The sequence below is a fragment of the Saccostrea cucullata genome, unplaced genomic scaffold, assembly GCF_032062105.1.
Source record: "Saccostrea cucullata isolate Sc308-1 unplaced genomic scaffold, CSIRO_AGI_Scuc_v1 ctg2129, whole genome shotgun sequence".
NCBI lineage: Eukaryota > Metazoa > Mollusca > Bivalvia > Ostreida > Ostreidae > Saccostrea > Saccostrea cuccullata.
In genome coordinates, this window is record NW_026936545.1 from 18,453 (window position 1) to 38,286 (window position 19,834).

Here is a 19,834-nt window from a genome sequence, read left to right on the forward strand (position 1 = left end):
TAGCTGTTCTTGATAAAAAGATTTTTTAAAAACATTTTCTTCCTATATATAACTTCATACTTATTTGAATTTGATTCCCCATTACTTCCCTCCGTACCCTAAAGGGCCATGATTTGAATAAATTTAAATCTTTTATACATGATGATGCTTACATGTCAATATGACTAAACATAGCTTTTCTGTTCTGGGATTTTCCCCTTTATTTTTCGATGTAAAACTTTGATTCACCATTGTGGCTCCTACCTACCCTTGGGGGTTATCATTTGAACAAGCTTTATTATTCTACACAACCTGAAAATGCTTCCATATAAATACTAGTACCACTAATCATGGCTATTCTTGAGAAGAAGATTTTAAATATATTTTAAAGTAAAACTTGGATCCCCCATTGTGACCCCACCCTATCCCTGGGGGTTATGGTTTGAACAAACTAGAATCTACACTGCCTGAGGATGATTCCATATAAATATAACTAATCATGGCTTTGAAGTACTTGAGAAGAAGATTTCAAAAGATTTCCCTATCTAGTCCTATGTAAAATTTTGATCAGCCATTTTGGCCCCACCCTAACCCCGGGGGTTATGATTTGAACAAACTTGAGTCTACACTACCTAAGGATGATTTCATATGAGTTTCATCTTTCATAGCCCAGTGGTTCTTGAGAAGAAGATTTTTAAAGATTTTTCCTATATATGCCTATGTAAGACTTAAATCGGCCATTGTGGCCCCACCCTACCCCCGGGGTCATGATTTGAGCAAACTTCAATCTACACTATTCGAGGATGCTTCCACATGAGTTTCATCTTTCCTGGCCCAGTGGTTCTGGAGAAGATTTTTAAAGAATTTCACTATATACTCCTATGTAAAACTTTGATCAGCCATTATGGCCCCATCCTACATTCGGTGGTCATGATTTAAACAAACTTGAATCTACACTACCTGAGGATGCTTCCACATAAGTTTCATCTTTCCTGGCCTATTGGTTCCTCAGAAGATTTTTTTTAAAAATGCCATTAATATTTCATTATTCATAATTATCTCCCTTTGGAAGAAGGTATGGCCCCTCATTTGAACAAACTTGAATCCCCTTCACCTAAGGATACTTTATGGCAAGTTTATTTGAAAATGGCCCAGTGTTTCTTGAGAAGAAGATGAAAATGTGAAAAGTTTACAACGACAACAACGACGACTACGACGACAGGCAACGGACAAAGTATATAGTATGTTTCCACTTAAGCATAGTGCCGTGACCCCTTTTTTGGACCCCTCTAATTTTATCAAATTAACTCAAATCTTAATAATTTTACACCTAACTCATACTTTGCTATCTTTGTTGTATATTACTTGCAAAAATTCACACTGAAAACGGCGCCTTCGTTTTATAAATGGTTATTAAAAAGCCATATACTGAGTGTTAATTCCGGAATGCTGCGCTTGTCCGAGTTCGGTTTTAATTGTGTCACATTAATATTCGGAGTAGGCGGGACATTTCATCGATCGATTGAAAACATGCAATATTTAGCCAGTTATAATGGCTTCTGGAAGTTTTGTACCTTTTTTCAAAAAGTTTACCCCGAGCGCAGGCTTGCCAAAAATTCTCCCTTAAATATGTTGAATTTCTAACAGTTCTACACCTTCTGTCCTTTTGAGAAATTTGGGCAAGCATGCGCTCACTATGTATTTCAGCTCTATAAATTGGAATAACTTTGAATAACAATGGAGATTCTTGATTTGCATTGACCCCTCTTACAAAACACATCCTCGTTCTTTAATTTTACTCACTTTTAAGTTCTGTAATTTTACAAAATAGCGATTAAGACCTAGAAGAATTGTTTTATTAACTTCATTAGGCTAGTTTCTATTATTTTTGCGCAATTCACCGGGGGCCACTTTTTGTACACTAAGTGCAATCATTCTTTTGAGCAGAAAATTTAACTTGAGACTTCGGCTCCGGTGAGCTAAAAACTTTACATGGCCTGGATAACAAGTATCTGAAACATAATCCTCCATCGCATTCATGTTCTTCTTCGCCCTATAACTATAGTCCCACTGGACACGTTATCACAGGTGACGTAAATATAGTTAATGAGGACCTTAGATCACTTATTTTAAAAGGTCCTAGATATAAGGAACCCCGATCCTTCTGGCGTCGGAATTTCATAAATATTATAGATTCTGTTGAAAATTCGATAAGCAAGAGCATGCTCTTCGTATGAACATTTTCTAAAACTAGCAATGAGCTGACTAAATGATACCCCCCGCCTCCCATAATGTCCATGTGTTGCTATATATATATATATATATATATATATATATATATATATATATATATATATATATATATATATATATATATATATATGACGTCATAGGTAATGATATAATTGCAATGTCCATGTTGCGGATAAGAGATGGGTACCCCAAAGCGTAACAGAGGGACGGTCGGACGGACGGACGGACGGAAATCTCGATTACTATATACCCTCCCACTTTTCAAGCGGGGGGTATAATAGTGGACTAACAATTGGTATGAAAAACGTCAGTCAGCATTTGACTCGATGATAAATTGTATTTGTTGACAGGGTCATTGTATCGACCATAGAACTTACGAAATGATGACTTTAAACGAGACTACTGATATTATTGTTTCGTCAACTTGCTTGTCAATAATGTACCTCGTTATACCCCCCCCCCCCCGGCCCCCGCTTGAAAAGTAGGAGGGTATATAGTAATCGGGATTTCCGTTCGTCTGTACGTCCGTCCATCCGACTATTACGCTTTATCTCTCATCCGCTACTCATCTTATACTACTGAGTGAAATTTAATGAAACTTTCACAGAATCTTGATTACACATTGCCATTGTGCACCTCCTATTTTACTTTTTTATTCGACACGTATTTTAGGTTTTCCATGGCAAAACATGGACATTGCCATTATATTCTATGTTTATATCCTATGACGTCACATATAGAAGCTTCTGCAAGGTTGTTAGATTACCATTAACGTCTTTTTCAAGTAAAATATCCAAGTATGAAACAGATGTGTGAGACTCTGTGGTATCTTTTATCTCAAGCTCACCAGAATATATCATATCGACGTAGGAATGTAAATTATCATTGTTAATTGACAATACGTCGTCGATATATCTAAATGTCGAGTTGAAGGTCATAGCAAGTGTTTTCTTCTTTTCACACATAAGATTTTGCACAAATTCGGCTTCAATTGAATATGAAAATAGATCAATAGATCAGATTATAACCAAAGAAAAGAAAAATGTTAACATTAAAATATTGTTGATATTTTTGTGTCATCAACTTATTTTTCAAAGGCCTGTCTCGTTTTAAAAACTGTTATAATACTTAAATATGCTTTTTGCATCGAACGGAAGACAATACATCTGTCAGGTGATTTTGATTAATGTATTGCTACCTATAATAACTTGTGAAGTTTTATAAAGAGACTTACTTTAACATTCGACAGCTGACTTTTACATGTTAGTAATTAGAGTTTGTCGCTGTTTAAATTGTAGAAGTCAGTTGTCGATTGTAAAAGTAATTCTCTTTAAAAAAAACACCCATTAAGGGAAGTTGATGACAGAATAGATAGTCATCACCTTTATTAAAAATTTTAGGGATTATGAGTTTGCGATCAATATCTTTATACCCCCCGCTTGAAAAGCGGGAGGGTATATAGTAATCGGGATTTCCGTCCGTCCGTCTGTTACGCTTTATCTCTTATCCGCAGCTCCACTTATACTACTGAGTGAAATTTAATTAAACTTTCACAGAATCTTTATTACATATTGCCATCGTGCAACTCCTATTTTTAGCTCACCTCAACGAAGTTGGGGGAGTTTATGTAATACCCTCGGCGTCGGCGTCCCAGGTTAAGGTTAACTTTTTTGGAGCAGTTTTCTTTTTAAGAACTTCTATGTCCTATATTGATTAGACATGCATGGAAGATGATTCTAGTGTGTTTCATTGTACCAGTCAAAGTTTCAGATGCTGCAATTTCAGCAAAGGAATGACCAGGTTAATGTTTTTGGAGCAGGTTAACATTTTTGGTGTAGGTTTCATTTCCAAGTAACTATAAGCCTTATGTTGCCCAAACTTGCAGGGATGGTACATCTAAGGATGCATACTACCGGGCTTGCTTCGGATGCTGAATCTGACCTAAATTTTCCGGTTGAGCGAACAGGTTAAAGTTTTTGGTGCAGGTTTCATTTGCAAGTAACTATAAGCCCTATGTTGACCAAACTTGCATGGATGATACATCTTAGGATGCATACTACCGGGCTTGCATCGGATGCTGAATCTGACCTACATTTTCCGGTTGAGTGAACAGGTTAAAGTTTTTGGTACAGGTTTCATTTGCAAGTAACTTTAAGCCCTATGATGACCAAACTTGCATGGGTGATACATCTAAGGATACATACTACCAGGCTTGCTTCGGATGCTGAATCTGACCTACATTTTCCGGTTGAGTGAACAGGTAAAAGTTTTTGGTGCAGGTTTCATTTCCAAGGAACTATGAGTTTTTTAATGACCAATCTTGCATAGATAATACATCTAAGGATGCATACTACCAGGCTTGCTTCGGATGCTGAATCTGACCTACTTTTTGTGGATGAGTGAAAATGTTAGTTTTTTATGCATGTTTCATTTCCAATAAACTATGAGCCCTATAATGAGCAAACTTGCATGGATGATACATCTTAGGATGCACACTAATGGACTTGCTTCGGATGCTGAATTCGACATACATTTTTCAGATAATAGACCAGGTAAAAGTTATGGCTGCAGGTCTATTACCAAAAACTATAAGGCTTATATAACATTATATAAACCAAACTTGCACAAATGTTGCATCAAGAGATGAAAACTCTCAAATTTGCTTCAGAGGCTTGATTTTCATTACATTTTCATGAAGAAGAACTAGTTTAAATTTTTTATGTAGGTCTATTTCAAAGTATCATATCAAAATTGCTTAAATATGTTCATTTTTGGAATGTACACTTTTTGTTGGTTAATTGTGTGACTTTGCCTTACTTAAGACAACATTCGTTGAGGTGAGCTCTGTAATCTCTGATTACTTATGTTTTACTTTTATTATTGGACGCGTATTTTAGGTTTCCCATAACAAAACATGGACATTGCCATTATATGTTTATCTATGACGTCACATATAGAAGCTTCTGGATAACATTTGATAGGACGGGTTATTCCTCTTTACACATTACCGTACAACAATATACTCAACAAAAAAAGAAACGCATATTGTTTTACTCGTCAAAGAAATTTTTAAAATGTACATGGAACAACTATTTTTTATATCATTGGATACCTGTGACCTATTTAAAGGACAACATGGGGTTTTAAAACCCAAATGTTGAATTATCTCCCTTGATTAAACATGTTTTTAAAAGTAGTAATTTTCATGAATTCTTCTAAACTGGATGTCTATTTTCGTTGATATTTTGGATTTAGAGAAACTATTAACACTCCTATTAAACCCATCTTTAAGATTTGATTGGAGAGTTGTTGCTGCAACGCCACGCCGAAACAAAGATGAACACAACCAGGCTAACGATGATACTTAACGGAGCTACGGAACAGGAAGTTGCAACTGTATTTGGAATAAATCAATGGGCTTTGCAACCGTTATTATAATAAACTAACGTCTGAAGACCATTATCTGGCCATCCGCAGGTAACCACGACCAGGCAGGACATTCAGACACCCCCCCCCTTCAGCACCTGAAGCGATTCATAACTTGCTGTAAAACTGCTGCTACAATTGCTGGATGAAAAAATCAGCATAAAAGTGCATAATTAAATTGTTCGCAAGAGACTGAAAAGAGATGGTATTCCTCCACGATATCCGTACATTGGAAACTCACTAGCATTCAGACGTCGCACAGTACATATTGTTATATAACATTTTTGAATACGTTTTCCTATTATATCACAATTGTAATAAATTTCGCTATAAACCCTGAAAAATGCCGAGTCACACCGGAAACAGTTATGTCAACACTCGCCGGAAACAGTTATGTCACTATTTCGATCACGTTCGCGTGTTTTTACGTTACGCATTTTTGCTCTGGTTCGAGATGTTATGACGTCGGTTGCTAAGCAAATGTAAACAACGGAGCGTTATCCTTAACGTCAAGAAAGCATTTCTGGATTATTTGTGAAAATTTCAACGATTTTAAATGATTTAATTTTTTTTTAATTTTAAAAATATAATATAACATATACTACATGACTTCTCGGGTGACTATACCAGAATATTTGCCCCTCGGTGACAGGAAAGCCCTGGAGTGTTATGTCACCCTCTGCCTTCGGCATTGGGCGACATAACACTCCAGGGCTTTCCTGTCACCTTGGGGCAAATATTCTGGTATGTCACCCTCGAAGCCATGTGATATATGTATAATGCCCCTTGAATTTGGGGGCGATGAAAATGGCATCAACTTGACTTGTCTATTTGCAACATAGGACATGTTTGATTTTTATCACAACACACTCTAAAATCACTTAAATAAAATAAGGTTTAAACTTAAAACTTAGATTTTCATATTATTCTGAATATGCGTTTCATTTTTTGTTGAGTATATATAGCAACACAGTGACATTATGGGAGGCGGGGGTATCATTTAGTGAGCTCATTGCTCACAGTATCTCTAGTTTTATGTTAGACTGAGGATATGTATCAAGTGTGACAAACTCTGGGTTTTTTTCAGGTATGTTTTGAACTATTTTTCCTTACAAATCAAACTGCAATCTGCTCCAAGACGCAACTCTCCGTAAGGCTGTGTGCATGGCAATAAACTTCAATGTTGCACAATAATAATTGATATTTGAAATCATTAACAAAGTATCTATGCGTTATAATGTCATCATTCGAGACATGGATGTGGATAAAGAGATAATGAAATAGAGTTAAAGAACACAGGTGCTTGAGGACAGGACACCCCCCCCCAATATAGACCCCCGGGCCTGTTAGAATTTTTTCCACATAAATTATATATGGATTACACATTTGTGATATAATCTATCCTATCAATTCAGAAAATTTGCTCAAACTTACATTTTATAAAAAAAAATATCTACCCTCTCTATATATAAATTAACAAGGTTGCCAACTTCTTCTGCAAACCGAGAGGCACTGCCGAGAATTTTGGTTGAATCGACTCATAAATCTAAACAAAGCCCTAAAATCAACAACTCATATTGTAGATTGAATATTCTTTTCATTAACCATTAACTCTCATGAAGGTTAAAGCACTGTAACAGTTGTTATGACCAAGTTTTCGAAAGGATGTCAGGCTACAGTCAGCGTTTTTGCTTAGTGAAGGGAGGTGACGAGGAGACGACTTTTTACCAAAATACACAGTTCTGCAGAAAGTCTAAAACACTGTTTTGAAGTAAAATTTTGAAGAAATTTGGTTGATATACACTTTAAAAAATGTCTTTCAAATGTATTGAGAGAATAGAGTTCTCAACAACTCATATTGTAGATTGAATATTCTTTTCATTAACCATTAACTCTCATGAAGGTTAAAGCACTGTAACAGTTGTTATGACCAAGTTTTCGAAAGGATGTCAGGCTACAGTCAGCGTTTTTGCTTAGTGAAGGGAGGTGACGAGGAGACGACTTTTTACCAAAATACACAGTTCTGCAGAAAGTCTAAAACACTGTTTTGAAGTAAAATTTTGAAGAAATTTGGTTGATATACACTTTAAAAAATGTCTTTCAAATGTATTGAGAGAATAGAGTTCTAAACCGCTGATGCAAATGAAATGTCTCTAATTATTTTTCAAATACCTGATTTGCATATGAGAGTTATGCCCTTTTAAAAATGAAATTTATAAAAATATCTTCTTTTCCTTAAATATTTGTGTAAATCTACAAAACGTTTGAAAATAAAATTTTGATGAAGAATTCGTACAAAAAAAACAAGAATATATCTATTGTTGATATTTTACACGCATATTTGGGTATATGGGGAACATCGGGATTAGTCCTCTCCTCATTACTTCCGTTCAATAAGCTTTTTACGGAGTTGGCAACCTTGTAGATTTTTATATAGAGAATGTAGGGTAGATTTAATAGAACGTTTGTTTTAGGTAATTTTTCGATTTGCCGGTATAGATCTTTTCACAAATATGGCAATGAAAGATTTTTTATGAGAAAAAAAATCGAAAAAGCCCAGGGGTCTATATCGAAGGGAGGGGGGTCCTGTCCTCAAGCACCTGTGTTAAAGAATAGCTTTTTTAATGTCATTCAGCAAGCTGTGTATACCACGACAATAGTCTTTTCATTTTAATTTTTATATTTGCTTCGATTAAAAAAAACTGCACGTTTTACAATCCATCGTTTATATTCGGTATTTCTGTGCAATGAACACTATATGTACTTGATTCAGAGAGAATTTTTCATAAGTACATGATTCTCTGGAATTTTTATCACATTGTGAAAATCTACCCGATAACGTTTTAATTTTTTTTTTTTAAGTCACGCTCGCCTATAAATAAGTACGAGTATTTTTAACAAAATAAAACCCGTGCTTCGCTAGGACTGCTGTTAAATGGACAAGGTCAACTAAATCGTGATCTACCTCGAATAAAAATAGAAATGTGTGCAAGATGACATTCTTAAAGCTGAAAATTTATGTAAAATAATAATGTGAAGCAACTGACTGAACACCTGGCTTATCTTATTTTCTGGTTTTAGGTAAGATAAATATTATATTTAAATCAAAAGGACATTTATCCACTTTAAGCAACAAAGAAGATATATACCCCTTCTCTAGATCAAAAAGACGAACTTGTAGTCAATAGTCCCAGCTTTCTCTTGTTATGAGGATGGACATTCTTTTTCCCATGATGGGCGTCATTATTTGAATGAGAATGGTCACTAGACAGTTTTATCGCAAGTTAACGCATTGTTAGATTCTGAAGACATTTGTTGTTTTTGGCGAAAGATTCATGTAGCTTCTTCTAATTATCGCTTTGTTACATCTGCAAAATCATAACTGCAACGCTTAATACTTCAAACGATAAATTGATCTCATGCTTTAGGGGAAATACCACTCAATGTACAATTTATCTATTCAATTCGTTTTTCACATTACCCAAGACCTTTATCCAATTACTATACAAATACAAGTTTAGTTTACTGCTTTTGATCATTTAAACTTTAACAACGTTCTTGAGGCATATGCAACATAAAGGTGACCCAATTGCAATTTGCATTGCTGCTAAACGTTACGAGTGGATTATACATGAAAGGTTCTCTGGCATTTCAAACTATCAATATCTATCAAAATAATGCAATTTTTATAAGAATCCCAAAGTAGCAATAATCACAGAAACATGTGAAAAGAAAGTTTCAGGGTGTTTTTTTTTCTATCAATATACATGTATCTTATAAAATACACGTACTTATAACCCATCGTTTCTTTTCACTATTATATATATTTCAGCAATTTTGCTGAAATGTATTTAGTGAAAAAAAAACCAATGGGTTTAATATCCCCTTAAAACTTATAAAAGTACACTTTAGATGGTTTCTTCTTTCAGGCACGTAAAAAAAATGACCTTTTATTTTGATATCTTATATTATCTTCTAAGATTTGTCTTAATTTTAGTCCAGGATGGTTTTTTTTTCAATATTAAGTCAACAAAAACAATAAAGCAAATACACATGAAAGTCAAGTTTTATCTCGCCCAGTGGTTCTTGAGACGATTTTTTAAAAAAATGATTTCACCCTATTTTTTGCCTTTCTTGATTATCTCCTCTTGCAAGGGGGCTTGGCCCTTCATTTTATCATTTTAACAATTTTGGTGAGCTAATAATAATAATAAAGGTATGACAAATCTCGACTAATAAAAAAAATTGAGAAGAAATCTAGACAGGAGTTTTTACAATAATTAAGTCATTTAACTACACATATGCGTAGCTTAACTTTCTCAACCTCAGACTGAACAAATGACAATGCATAGCAATGAGTGCGGGTAAAGTAAATGATTAACCGCCCCCATGATCGATTGACTGATTGACTGTATGTTGTTTAACATCCCTCTCAAGATTTTTCAAGACGTTACCTCTTCCGATGGAGAGTTGCAAATTTGGTCCTGTACTCGGCACTCAGGGCCATTGAGCATACGGGCACGGTCCCTACGTCCAAAAGTGGGATTCGAAACCGCGAAGTGAGGATCTGATCAACTCCTTACTCCGCGACTCTTGGAAAAAAAAGCTCTGACCAGTAGTACTGCCCCATTCTGGAGACTTCTCGAATCGAGAATCTGGGGTACTGTTTATAAGTCCGCCGTCTGTCTGTCTGTCTTACTATCTGTCCGTTTGTCTGCAAAACCTTGTCCATAACTTGTGATTACTTGAATATAGGTATTTTATATTTCACACGAGTATTTCTTATGACAAGACTATTCTTTGGATATCAAAATTGAGCTTATGACCTTAGAGTTTGGTCCAATTTTGAACAGTTGGTGCTAGGGTTTTGATATTTCATATGTGTTCTTAATTGAAAGTTATGTGAGAATAAACGTTTTTGTCCATTTGACATTAAAACATAAAATCAAATTAACATCGGTCATTACTTCTGTGCAGCAAGACTACATCTTAATAATTAATTCTACACCTTGACCTTTGATTTTTACCCTCTTTAGAAGAAACTTCATCCTTGGTCTTAACTTTTGAATGGTTAGTGCTTGGACTATTTTCACAGTTAAATTTCCTTTCTCTGGTTTATAGCATTTTTATATTTTTGGACCTTGTTGTTTCATTTGCATTTAAGAAACTTAGACTTTCACATAACCATAATATAAGGGCATCGGTGTTTAAAACCGTATTTGAATTTGTATTCTTGTATTTGAGTTAGGATCATCTTTGAAATGTGCATTACACTTGTATTAAGAAATATCTTAGTCTTGAACCAGACATATCCCGTATTTTTGATTAAAGTCTTTTTTTTTCCTTTTGAAGCTTTTTTCCCCATGGTGTTCTGAAAAACTCTTTACAAGTAACTAAAGTAGATTTTTTTCATTCCTGAAATATACTGCTTGTCATTTATGTACCATTTAAGATAAAGAATAATTTGCGAATCACAAAAAAATCCCTAAAATTTAAACGCCATTTAAGGACATATGCAACGTTATTGTCTTTTTCTCTGGAGTTGAAGAGTTCCAATACTTTCTCTTATACAAGTTTGGATGAACAAAACGTCTAGAATATATTTTGAGTAATTTTTGTATATTTGTCTTTGAATTATACAAGAATGTTCAGTAGTTCATATCTTTTCAAAATCCCTGGTAATGCTTGATGATTTTTCTAATGATACTATTATCTTAAAATTAAAATTATCTTGAAAAATTACCAGTAAGTATGGTACGTTGGGTATGTCCTTTATTGGATATATCATTTGCCATTTTGGATTACCATCATTTAGGTTACCACGATCTTCCAGAAAGTAAAGGAACAATGAGAAGACTAATATCTTTTGTTGCACTGATAATGTACTGGTACCAACCTGTTCAATGTCAACCACGTCCTGAATGTGCTCCTGATAATCCTAATCGACCCCCAGACTGCCCAGTATGTCCACGAGAGGGGTGCCGGTCCTCTACGATGGATATAGCTACACTTATTCCTATAGAGGATGTTACATCTACCTCAACAGATAAAACACAATGTAGGTTCTTTACCATCTAATTGAGTGTTTAATTTTTACATATTTATTTATTTTTCTACATTTAATCTATAACATTAAAACATACATAATGTCTGTGGTATATTTGAGTAGAAAGACAAGGACAAGTAATCAAATGGGAGATACGATGTAACGAAATGAAAATAAATATGATAAATCGTACAAACATAAATATATTAAATAAATATATTCATTTACTATTCCAGACTGTGTGTTATTAAATTATGTTAGCGTCGTATTAAATCAAGATTTTTTTTATTCAGTCAGTGGATTGACAACAGAAGAGATTTCAAAATTTTCAGCAAGTTCGGAGTACGGAGCGTCAGTCCGAGTTCACACTGATGACCCAAGAGTGTAATAACAAAATATTTACATCCACTGAATATATTTTCCTTTATTTCTTATGAATACCATTGCCATTAATTAGTTTATGAACAACACTGAGGAAGCCACGTGTGAAGCTGTTTTAACAATGGCTGTTCCATCATTTTTACATACAATGACATACATGTATACATCTTAAAAATAATAGTTAACAAATTTTATTTCACTTTGAATGATTTTGAGACAGATAAATATAAACAATAAAGTGCTTTCTTTGTTAGTACGGGAATTAACGTCGCAGCAATTGCAGTAAAAATACATAACCCGCGTTTTTTCTGCAATTTCTGCGACATTAATACCCGTACTAACAACCAAAGAAAGCATAATATTATTTAAGTAAATGTGCAATTTTAAATTGTAACTTAAAATATCAAGTGGTTGTTTTCCAAGTCCAAGTACATTATAAAAGTATTAATCTGATCTACTTTGTGAAAAAATAGCCTTAAAATAATAAATTGAATTTTGAAGTTTGAAAAAATGGTCACAATTTGAGAAAATTAAAATTAAAAAAAGCTAAATGATTATGCCAGCATTCGTGATGCTTAAAAGGAGACACCTTTTGTCTTGTGTTTATATTAATCCATATAAATACCTTAAAATTTTAATTCAGATTTTTCATTTCGGCGAGTGGACTTCCTGATCATGAAACACAGAGAGTCAATCCAAACACACCCACAGCTCAGAACTACAATATAACAATTCTGAAAAATCCCCAGATTGAACAAGTACCCGGATGTGTTGGGCTGGGAATGATTGGAATTACACGAACTGGTGTCGCCATCTACAATCCACTGGCAGGGGAGTTAACAAATGCTGTGGAGGGATCCAATCCCGAAACGTTCGATCAATGTGATGGACACGCAAGTCCAAATGGTGCTTATCATTACCATAAAATACCCGATAGTTGTATGTATAAAGGGGAAATTGACGAATTCATTGGAGTGGCGCTTGATGGCTTTCCTATCTATGGACCGAGGGTTGGACAGTCAAAGAACATTTCCGAAGCTGAATTGGATAAGTGCCATGGAAAATTTGTCAATGGGAGTTACAGATATTATGTTACAGAGAAGTTTCCATATTATTTGGGTTGTTTCAAAGGACGTGTTGTTAATCAAGGGACAATAACTTCTAACAATTGTACCACAGACACATCACGTAAGTTTGTTACATCGACCAAAATTGTGGATATTTATGTATTATTTCTTCCAGAATTTTTCATCATCTGGTAAATTTCATTATTTTAACAGTCGAAATTTGCTGGTAAATTTCATTATTTTAACAGTCGAATTTTGCTGGTTGTGCAACGCTTTTTCTCTTATTTGTAAGATTTTTTTAAGAAACAGATCATTGTTTTACATTCTTGGTAGACTGGAACATGGAAAGCTATGGATACGACTACTATCTTTGTCACTGTGTGAACTCGGGCCCCGGTGGTGGAGGCGGAGGACCTCGCCCGGAATGTGCTCCAGAAAACCCTGACAGACCCCCAGACTGCCCGCAGTGTCCTCCCGAGGGATGCAGATCAACAACAATGGACACGGCTACCCATCCGCCAATGGAAAATGTCACCACTTCTAACTCTACCGGAGCTATGCAATGTATATTTTTTCATATTTGTTTAAATCAAGTTTCACGTATATTTGGTACATTTAGTTACGTGCATCAGGTTCATGATAATTATTTATTTACTTGAATCTCTTCATATATTCCAAACGAAATATATTGCAATAACGAACAGTATTCAAACTCAAAATTCCATATTTAACAATTCAAATTTTGGAGCAGAGCAAACATGGATCTCTAACACATCAGAGGTAGGAACAGGTGATATGAAGGAGATATCATCCCCTGCCGACCGCTCACATCCGCTGTTACTCCTTGTTATGATCGAGAAATGACGGGAAAATCTGTTGACAATTCAGTGTGTATACTGTAAATAATGGTCTAACAATTACACATAATATGAAAAACGTCAGTCAGCATTTGACCCAATGTCAAACTGTATTTGCTTATGAGAAGTTCAACAAATATTAACCATCAAGAAAACATGCAAGGATTGGTTTGTGAGGTAGCATTATTATTAAATCATTATTGCTAATTTATGCGTCATTATGATAATTAAGTTATCCGCAAAGGCCTATATTTACATTACCTTACCCATTACACTCTTTGAACACTATACTCCTCAGGTGGTTAATTCATATTTCCGACAAAAAAACTTCCTATGGCCTAAGAAAGACCCCTATTGATTTTGAGGTCAAAAGGACACAGGTCAAGGTCATAAATTCAACAAGAGGCCCAGGGGCCACAGCGCTCACCTGAGCACATCGGGCTTGAATTTACTACCCCCCCCCCCTTCCAGGCGTTCATCATTTCAACAAACTAGAATCTACACTACCTGAGGATGATACCATATAAATATCACTAATCATAGCTTTGAAACACTTGAAAGCAGATTTTAAAAGGTTTCCCTACATATCCCTATGTAAAACTTGGGTCGGCCATTTTGGCCCCACCCTATCCCCAGGGCCGGAGGTCATGATTTGAACAAACTTGAATCTACACTACCTGAGGATGATTCCACATGAGTTTCATCTTTCCCGGCCCAGTGGTTCTTGAGAAGAAGATTTTTGAAGATATTTCCTATATATTCCTATGTAAAACTTGGGTCGGCCATTTTGGCCCCACCCTTGCCCCGAGGGTCATGATTTGAACAAACTTGAATCTACACTACCTGAGGATGATTCCACATGAGATTCATCTTTCCTGGCCCAGTGGTTCTGGAGAAGAAGATTTTTAAAGATTTTTCCTATATATTCAGTTATAAAACTTGGGTCGGCCATTTTGGCCCCACCCTTGCCCCGGGGGTCATGATTTGAACAAACTTGAATCTATACTACCTAAGAATGCTTCCACATGAGTTTCATTTTTCCTGGCCCAGTGGTTCTGGAGAAGAAGATTTTTAAAGATTTTTCTTATATATTCCTATGCAAAACTTGGGTCGGCCATTTTGGCCCCGACCTTGCCCCAGGGGTCATGATTTGAACAAACTTGAATCTACACTACCTGAGGATGATTCCACACGAGTTTCATCTTTCCTGTTCTAGTGGTTGATTTTTAAAGATTTTTCCTATATATATATTCCTATGTAAAACTTGGATCGGCCATTTTGGCCCCACCCTTGCCCCGGGGGTCATGATTTGAACAAGAGGCCCAGGGGCCACAGCGCTCACCTGAGCACATCAGGCTTGAATTTACTCCACCCCCCCTCTAGGCATTCATCATTTGAACAAACTAGAATCTACACTACCTGAGGATGATTCCATTTAAATATCACTAATCATAGCTTTGAAGTACTTGAAAAGAAGATTTTAAAAGTTTTCCCTATATATCCCTGTATAAAACTAGGGTAGGCCATTTTGGCCCCACCCTATCCCCGGGGGTCATGATTTGAACAAACTTGAATCTGCACTACCTGAGGATGATTCCACATGAGTTTCATCTTTCTTGGCCCAGTGGTTCTGGAGAAGAAGATTTTTAAAGATTTTTCCTATATATTCCTATGTAAAACTTGGGTCGGCCATTTTGGCCCCACCCTTGCCCCGGGGGTCATGATTTGAACAAACTTGAATCTGCACTACCTGAGGATGATTCCACATGAGTTTCATCTTTCCTGTCCTAGTGGTTCTTGAGAAGAAGATTTTTAAAGATTTTTCCTATACATTCCTATGTAAAACTTGGGTCGGCCATTTTGGCCCCACCCTTGCCCCGGTGGTCATGATTTGAACAAACTTGAATCTACACTACCTGAGGATGCTTCAACATGAGTTTCATCTTTCCTGGCCTAGTGGTTCTGGAGAAGAAGATTTTTTAAAAATGCCATTAATTTTTAACAAATTCATGATTATCTCCCCTTGGAAAAGGGCGTGGCCCTTCATTTGAACAAACTTGAATCCTCTTTACCCAAGGATACTTTGTGCCAAGTTTGGTTGAAATTGGCCCAGTGGTTCTTGAGAAGAAGATGAAAATGTGAAAAGTTAACGACGACGACAACAACGACTACGACAACGACAGACAACGGACAAATTTTGATCAGAAAAGCTCACTTGAGCCTTCGGCTCAGGTGAGCTAACAAACTTGAATCTACACTACCTGAGGATGATTCCACATGAGTTTCATCTTTCCTGGCCCAGTGGTTCTGGAGAAGAAGATTTTTAAGGTTTTTCCTATATATTTATATGTAAAACTTGGGTCGGCCATTTTGGCCCCACCCTTGCCTCGGGGGTCATGATTTGAACAAACTTGAATCTACACTACCTGAGGATGATTCCACGTGAGTTTCATCTTTCCTGGCCCAGTGGTTCTGGAAAAGAAGATTTTTAAAGATTTTTCCTATATTTTCCTATGTAAAACTTGGGTCGGCCATTTTGGCCCCATCCTTGCCCCGGGGGTCATGATTTGAACAAACTTGAATCTACACTACCTGAGGATGCTTCCACATGAGTTTCATCTTTCCTGGCCCAGCGGTTCTGGAGAAGAAGATTTTTTAAAAATGCTATTAATTTTTAACAAATTCATGATTATCTCCCCTTGGAAGAGGGCGTGGCACTTCATTTGAACAAACTTGAATTCCCTTCACCTAAGGATACTTTGTGCCAAGTTTGGTTGAAATTGGCCCAGTGGTTCTTGAGAAGAAGATGAAAATGTGAAAAGTTTACAACGACTACGACAACAACAACGACAGACAACGGACAAATTTTGATCAGAAAAGCTCACTTGAGCCTTCGGCTCAGGTGAGCTAAAAATTCTGTTTTAACACTTTCGTTTACTCGCTATACCTAGAGAAACGTATGAGCTTTTGTAATGACATTTTATACCACAATTTCCTATGGTCTAAGAAAGACCTCTATTGATTTTGAGGTCAAAGATCAAGGTTATGAATTCAAAACATTCTGCCTGCTTTATCACTTTCGTTTCCGCTCGACATCTCGAGAAGCGCTTGAGCTTTTGAATGACATTTTTTGCCACAAATCCCCACGGTCTAAGCAAGATCCCTATTAAATTTGAGGTCAAAATTGTCAATTCATACATTCTTTGTGCGTGTGTAGGCGATATCTCAAGAAGTTTTTTAGATTTTTTTTTCAGTTAAACGTTTTATATCATACCTCTCTTCTTACAGCATTCCCCTCCCGGGTCAGCACATTCTCTTCTTTTATCCTTCACCGGGGAACATAGATTTTCAAAGTGAGCTTATTTATCAATCCCCTGATCGTTCACGGTAGCTCAGTCGGTGATCGGGAGGTCGTGAATTCGAATCTCAGCCGCGACTGACCCAAGTCGATAAAAAATGGGTAGCAACTGTTCCTTCGTCATGCGCACGACACTTTGAAGTAAAATATGTGGGTCATTCGGATGAAACCTTAAAAACCGAGGCCCCAAGTCAGCGGCAGGCCTTCTACAATAAAGATCCCTCATTGCTCAATGGCCCTGAGTGCCAAGTAAAGGTTAAAATTTGAAGCCCTTCACCGGCATACGCTGACGTCTCCATATGAGTGAAAAATTCTCGAGAGGGACGTTAAACAACATACAATCAATCAATTCCCTGATAACGCTTCTTTTGTAAGAGATGACAAATTGATTTCTTTGTATGTGTATATTGTCTTGGACAACACACAATTAGTTCCTGATTTTATTGTTAGAAGTTTTCTTATATTTCTTACAGTACATGGACTAAAAAGAGAAGAAATCGCAAAATTCACAGCAAGTTCAACGTATGGGGCATCTGTTAGAGTTCACACCAATGACTCGAAAGTGTAAGTCTCCATATGAGCCCTTTTCACATACAATGAACCATTTCTGCATGAACAAATGTCAATTTTTACTTCTTTATTTCAATAGAAAATACATGATTATTTTTAAATACAAAACAAAGATGATATTCGTAAAACTTTTCAATATCATGTTTATATGTTACAAAAAAATTACTCATGCATACACCTTATCAATTTTACTTGTCGCATATTTTATACCTTGAACTCAGAATGAATAGAATCTTCTAAAAAAAAAAAGATTCCTACCTCTTCATCGGTTCGATCCTCCTCTGATTCAAAGATACTGCATTTTTTCTAATCCCTGTAAAAAGATATAAAGCGTGCTAGAAATTAACAATATAAATCATAACTTGTAGATTTTTCATTTCGGCGAGTGGACTTCCTGATCATGAAACACAGAGAGTCAATCCAAACACACCCACAGCTCAGAACTACAATATAACAATTCTGAAAAATCCCCAAATTGAACAAGTACCTGGATGTGTCGGGCTGGGAATGATTGGGATTACACGAACTGGTGTCGCCATCTACAATCCACTGGCAGGGGAGTTAACAAATGCTGTGGAGGGATCCAGTCCCGAAACATTCGATCAATGTGATGGACACGCAAGTCCAAATGGTGCTTATCATTACCATAAAATACCCGACAGTTGTATGTATAAAGGGGAAATTGACGAATTCATTGGAGTGGCGCTTGATGGCTTTCCTATCTATGGACCGAGGGTTGGACAGACCAAGAACATTTCCGAAGCTGAATTGGACAAGTGTCATGGAAAATTTGTCAATGGGAGTTACAGATATTATGTTACAGAGAGATTTCCATATTATTTGGGTTGTTTCAAAGGACGTGTTGTTAATCAAGGAACTATTACTTCTTACAATTGTACCACAAATACATCACGTGAGTGTTTTTTAAATTAATCTTTAGAGTTTCCATGTACCGGGAAATGCGCGTTATTTGTCTTTGATCTGCGGGAATCATGTATACTTAACATTTTCCCCAAATATTCCTTAAAATTCGGCTTAGGCAAACTAATTTCAATATTTTGTACAAAATTACTCATTTAACTAATATTTCTAATAAACCTTTAGCAGATAAAAACAATATTTGGAAAGTAATTCCCTTTGTATAATTCAATATGAAAATGGAATAGCAAATGTGGTGGATACATAAAACGTACGTTTCAAGTGCGGCCAGTTTCTTGCCAAATTCCAATAAAAATCGCCTCCTTCTTTTCAAAATTAGTTTTTAATTTTCCTATTCAATTCAGTTTGCTTATTATAAGCAGGGAAAACACGCTTTTATATAAGTGTTCATTTCTTATTTCTATTTTCAAATTACTTGGAAACATTTTTTTCCATATAAAGACTGGAACATGGAAAGCTATGGATACGACTACTATCTCTGTCACTGTGTAAACTCGGGCCCCGGTGGTGGAGGCGGAGGACCTCGCCCGGAATGTGCTCCAGAAAACCCTGACAGACCCCCAGACTGCCCGCAATGTCCCCCAGGTGGATGCAGAGTCACAACTCCACCAGCTTCGATGTCCACCACAAACAGCGTAGGCCGTCCCAATGTTGTTGACGGACACAGTGCAGCTGGCCGAACAGTGGCCGAAAATTTATCCCTATTATCCCTGTTTTCTATACCTTTATTTTTTAAATTATATTTTTGATGTGCAAGAGCAGATATTTTATAGTCGTATCTATATTAGTTGTTATACATAGATTCTTCTTATCTTGTTCATCTTTAAGAACATTGTACATTGAACAGTTCATTTTCTCTTTGTTTTAAACAGAAATTGGTCGTTTGTATAAGCTTTATTTCAGTAACTTTAATTCCAATGAAATGTTCTATTATGAAAAAAGGAAGGATTTGGTAAAT

General features: G+C 36.0%; 1 protein-coding gene across 1 annotated transcript; it reads left to right on the forward strand.

Annotated features, from left to right (window-relative positions):
• Nucleotides 1–8,324: 8,324 nt before the first annotated feature.
• Nucleotides 8,325–19,634, forward strand: LOC134245791 (uncharacterized). Its single transcript, XM_062728044.1, has 8 exons — nucleotides 8,325–8,739; nucleotides 11,474–11,716; nucleotides 11,998–12,088; nucleotides 12,729–13,273; nucleotides 13,486–13,716; nucleotides 17,841–17,931; nucleotides 18,306–18,850; nucleotides 19,318–19,634. Exons 2-8 carry the CDS (start codon nucleotides 11,506–11,508, stop codon nucleotides 19,623–19,625), a joined length of 2,022 nt encoding a protein of 673 aa, XP_062584028.1. The 5' UTR covers nucleotides 8,325–8,739; nucleotides 11,474–11,505; the 3' UTR covers nucleotides 19,626–19,634.
• Nucleotides 19,635–19,834: the final 200 nt, after the last annotated feature.

Coding starts and splice junctions, on each gene's coding strand:
- LOC134245791 (XM_062728044.1), top strand. CDS start 11,506: ATGAGAAGACTAATATCTTTTGTTGCACTGATAATGTACTGGTACCAA. Junction 12,089..12,728: donor CACACTGATGACCCAAGAGT/GTAATAACAAAA, acceptor ATTTTAATTCAG/ATTTTTCATTTCGGCGAGTG. Junction 13,717..17,840: donor CTCTACCGGAGCTATGCAAT/GTATATTTTTTC, acceptor TATTTCTTACAG/TACATGGACTAAAAAGAGAA.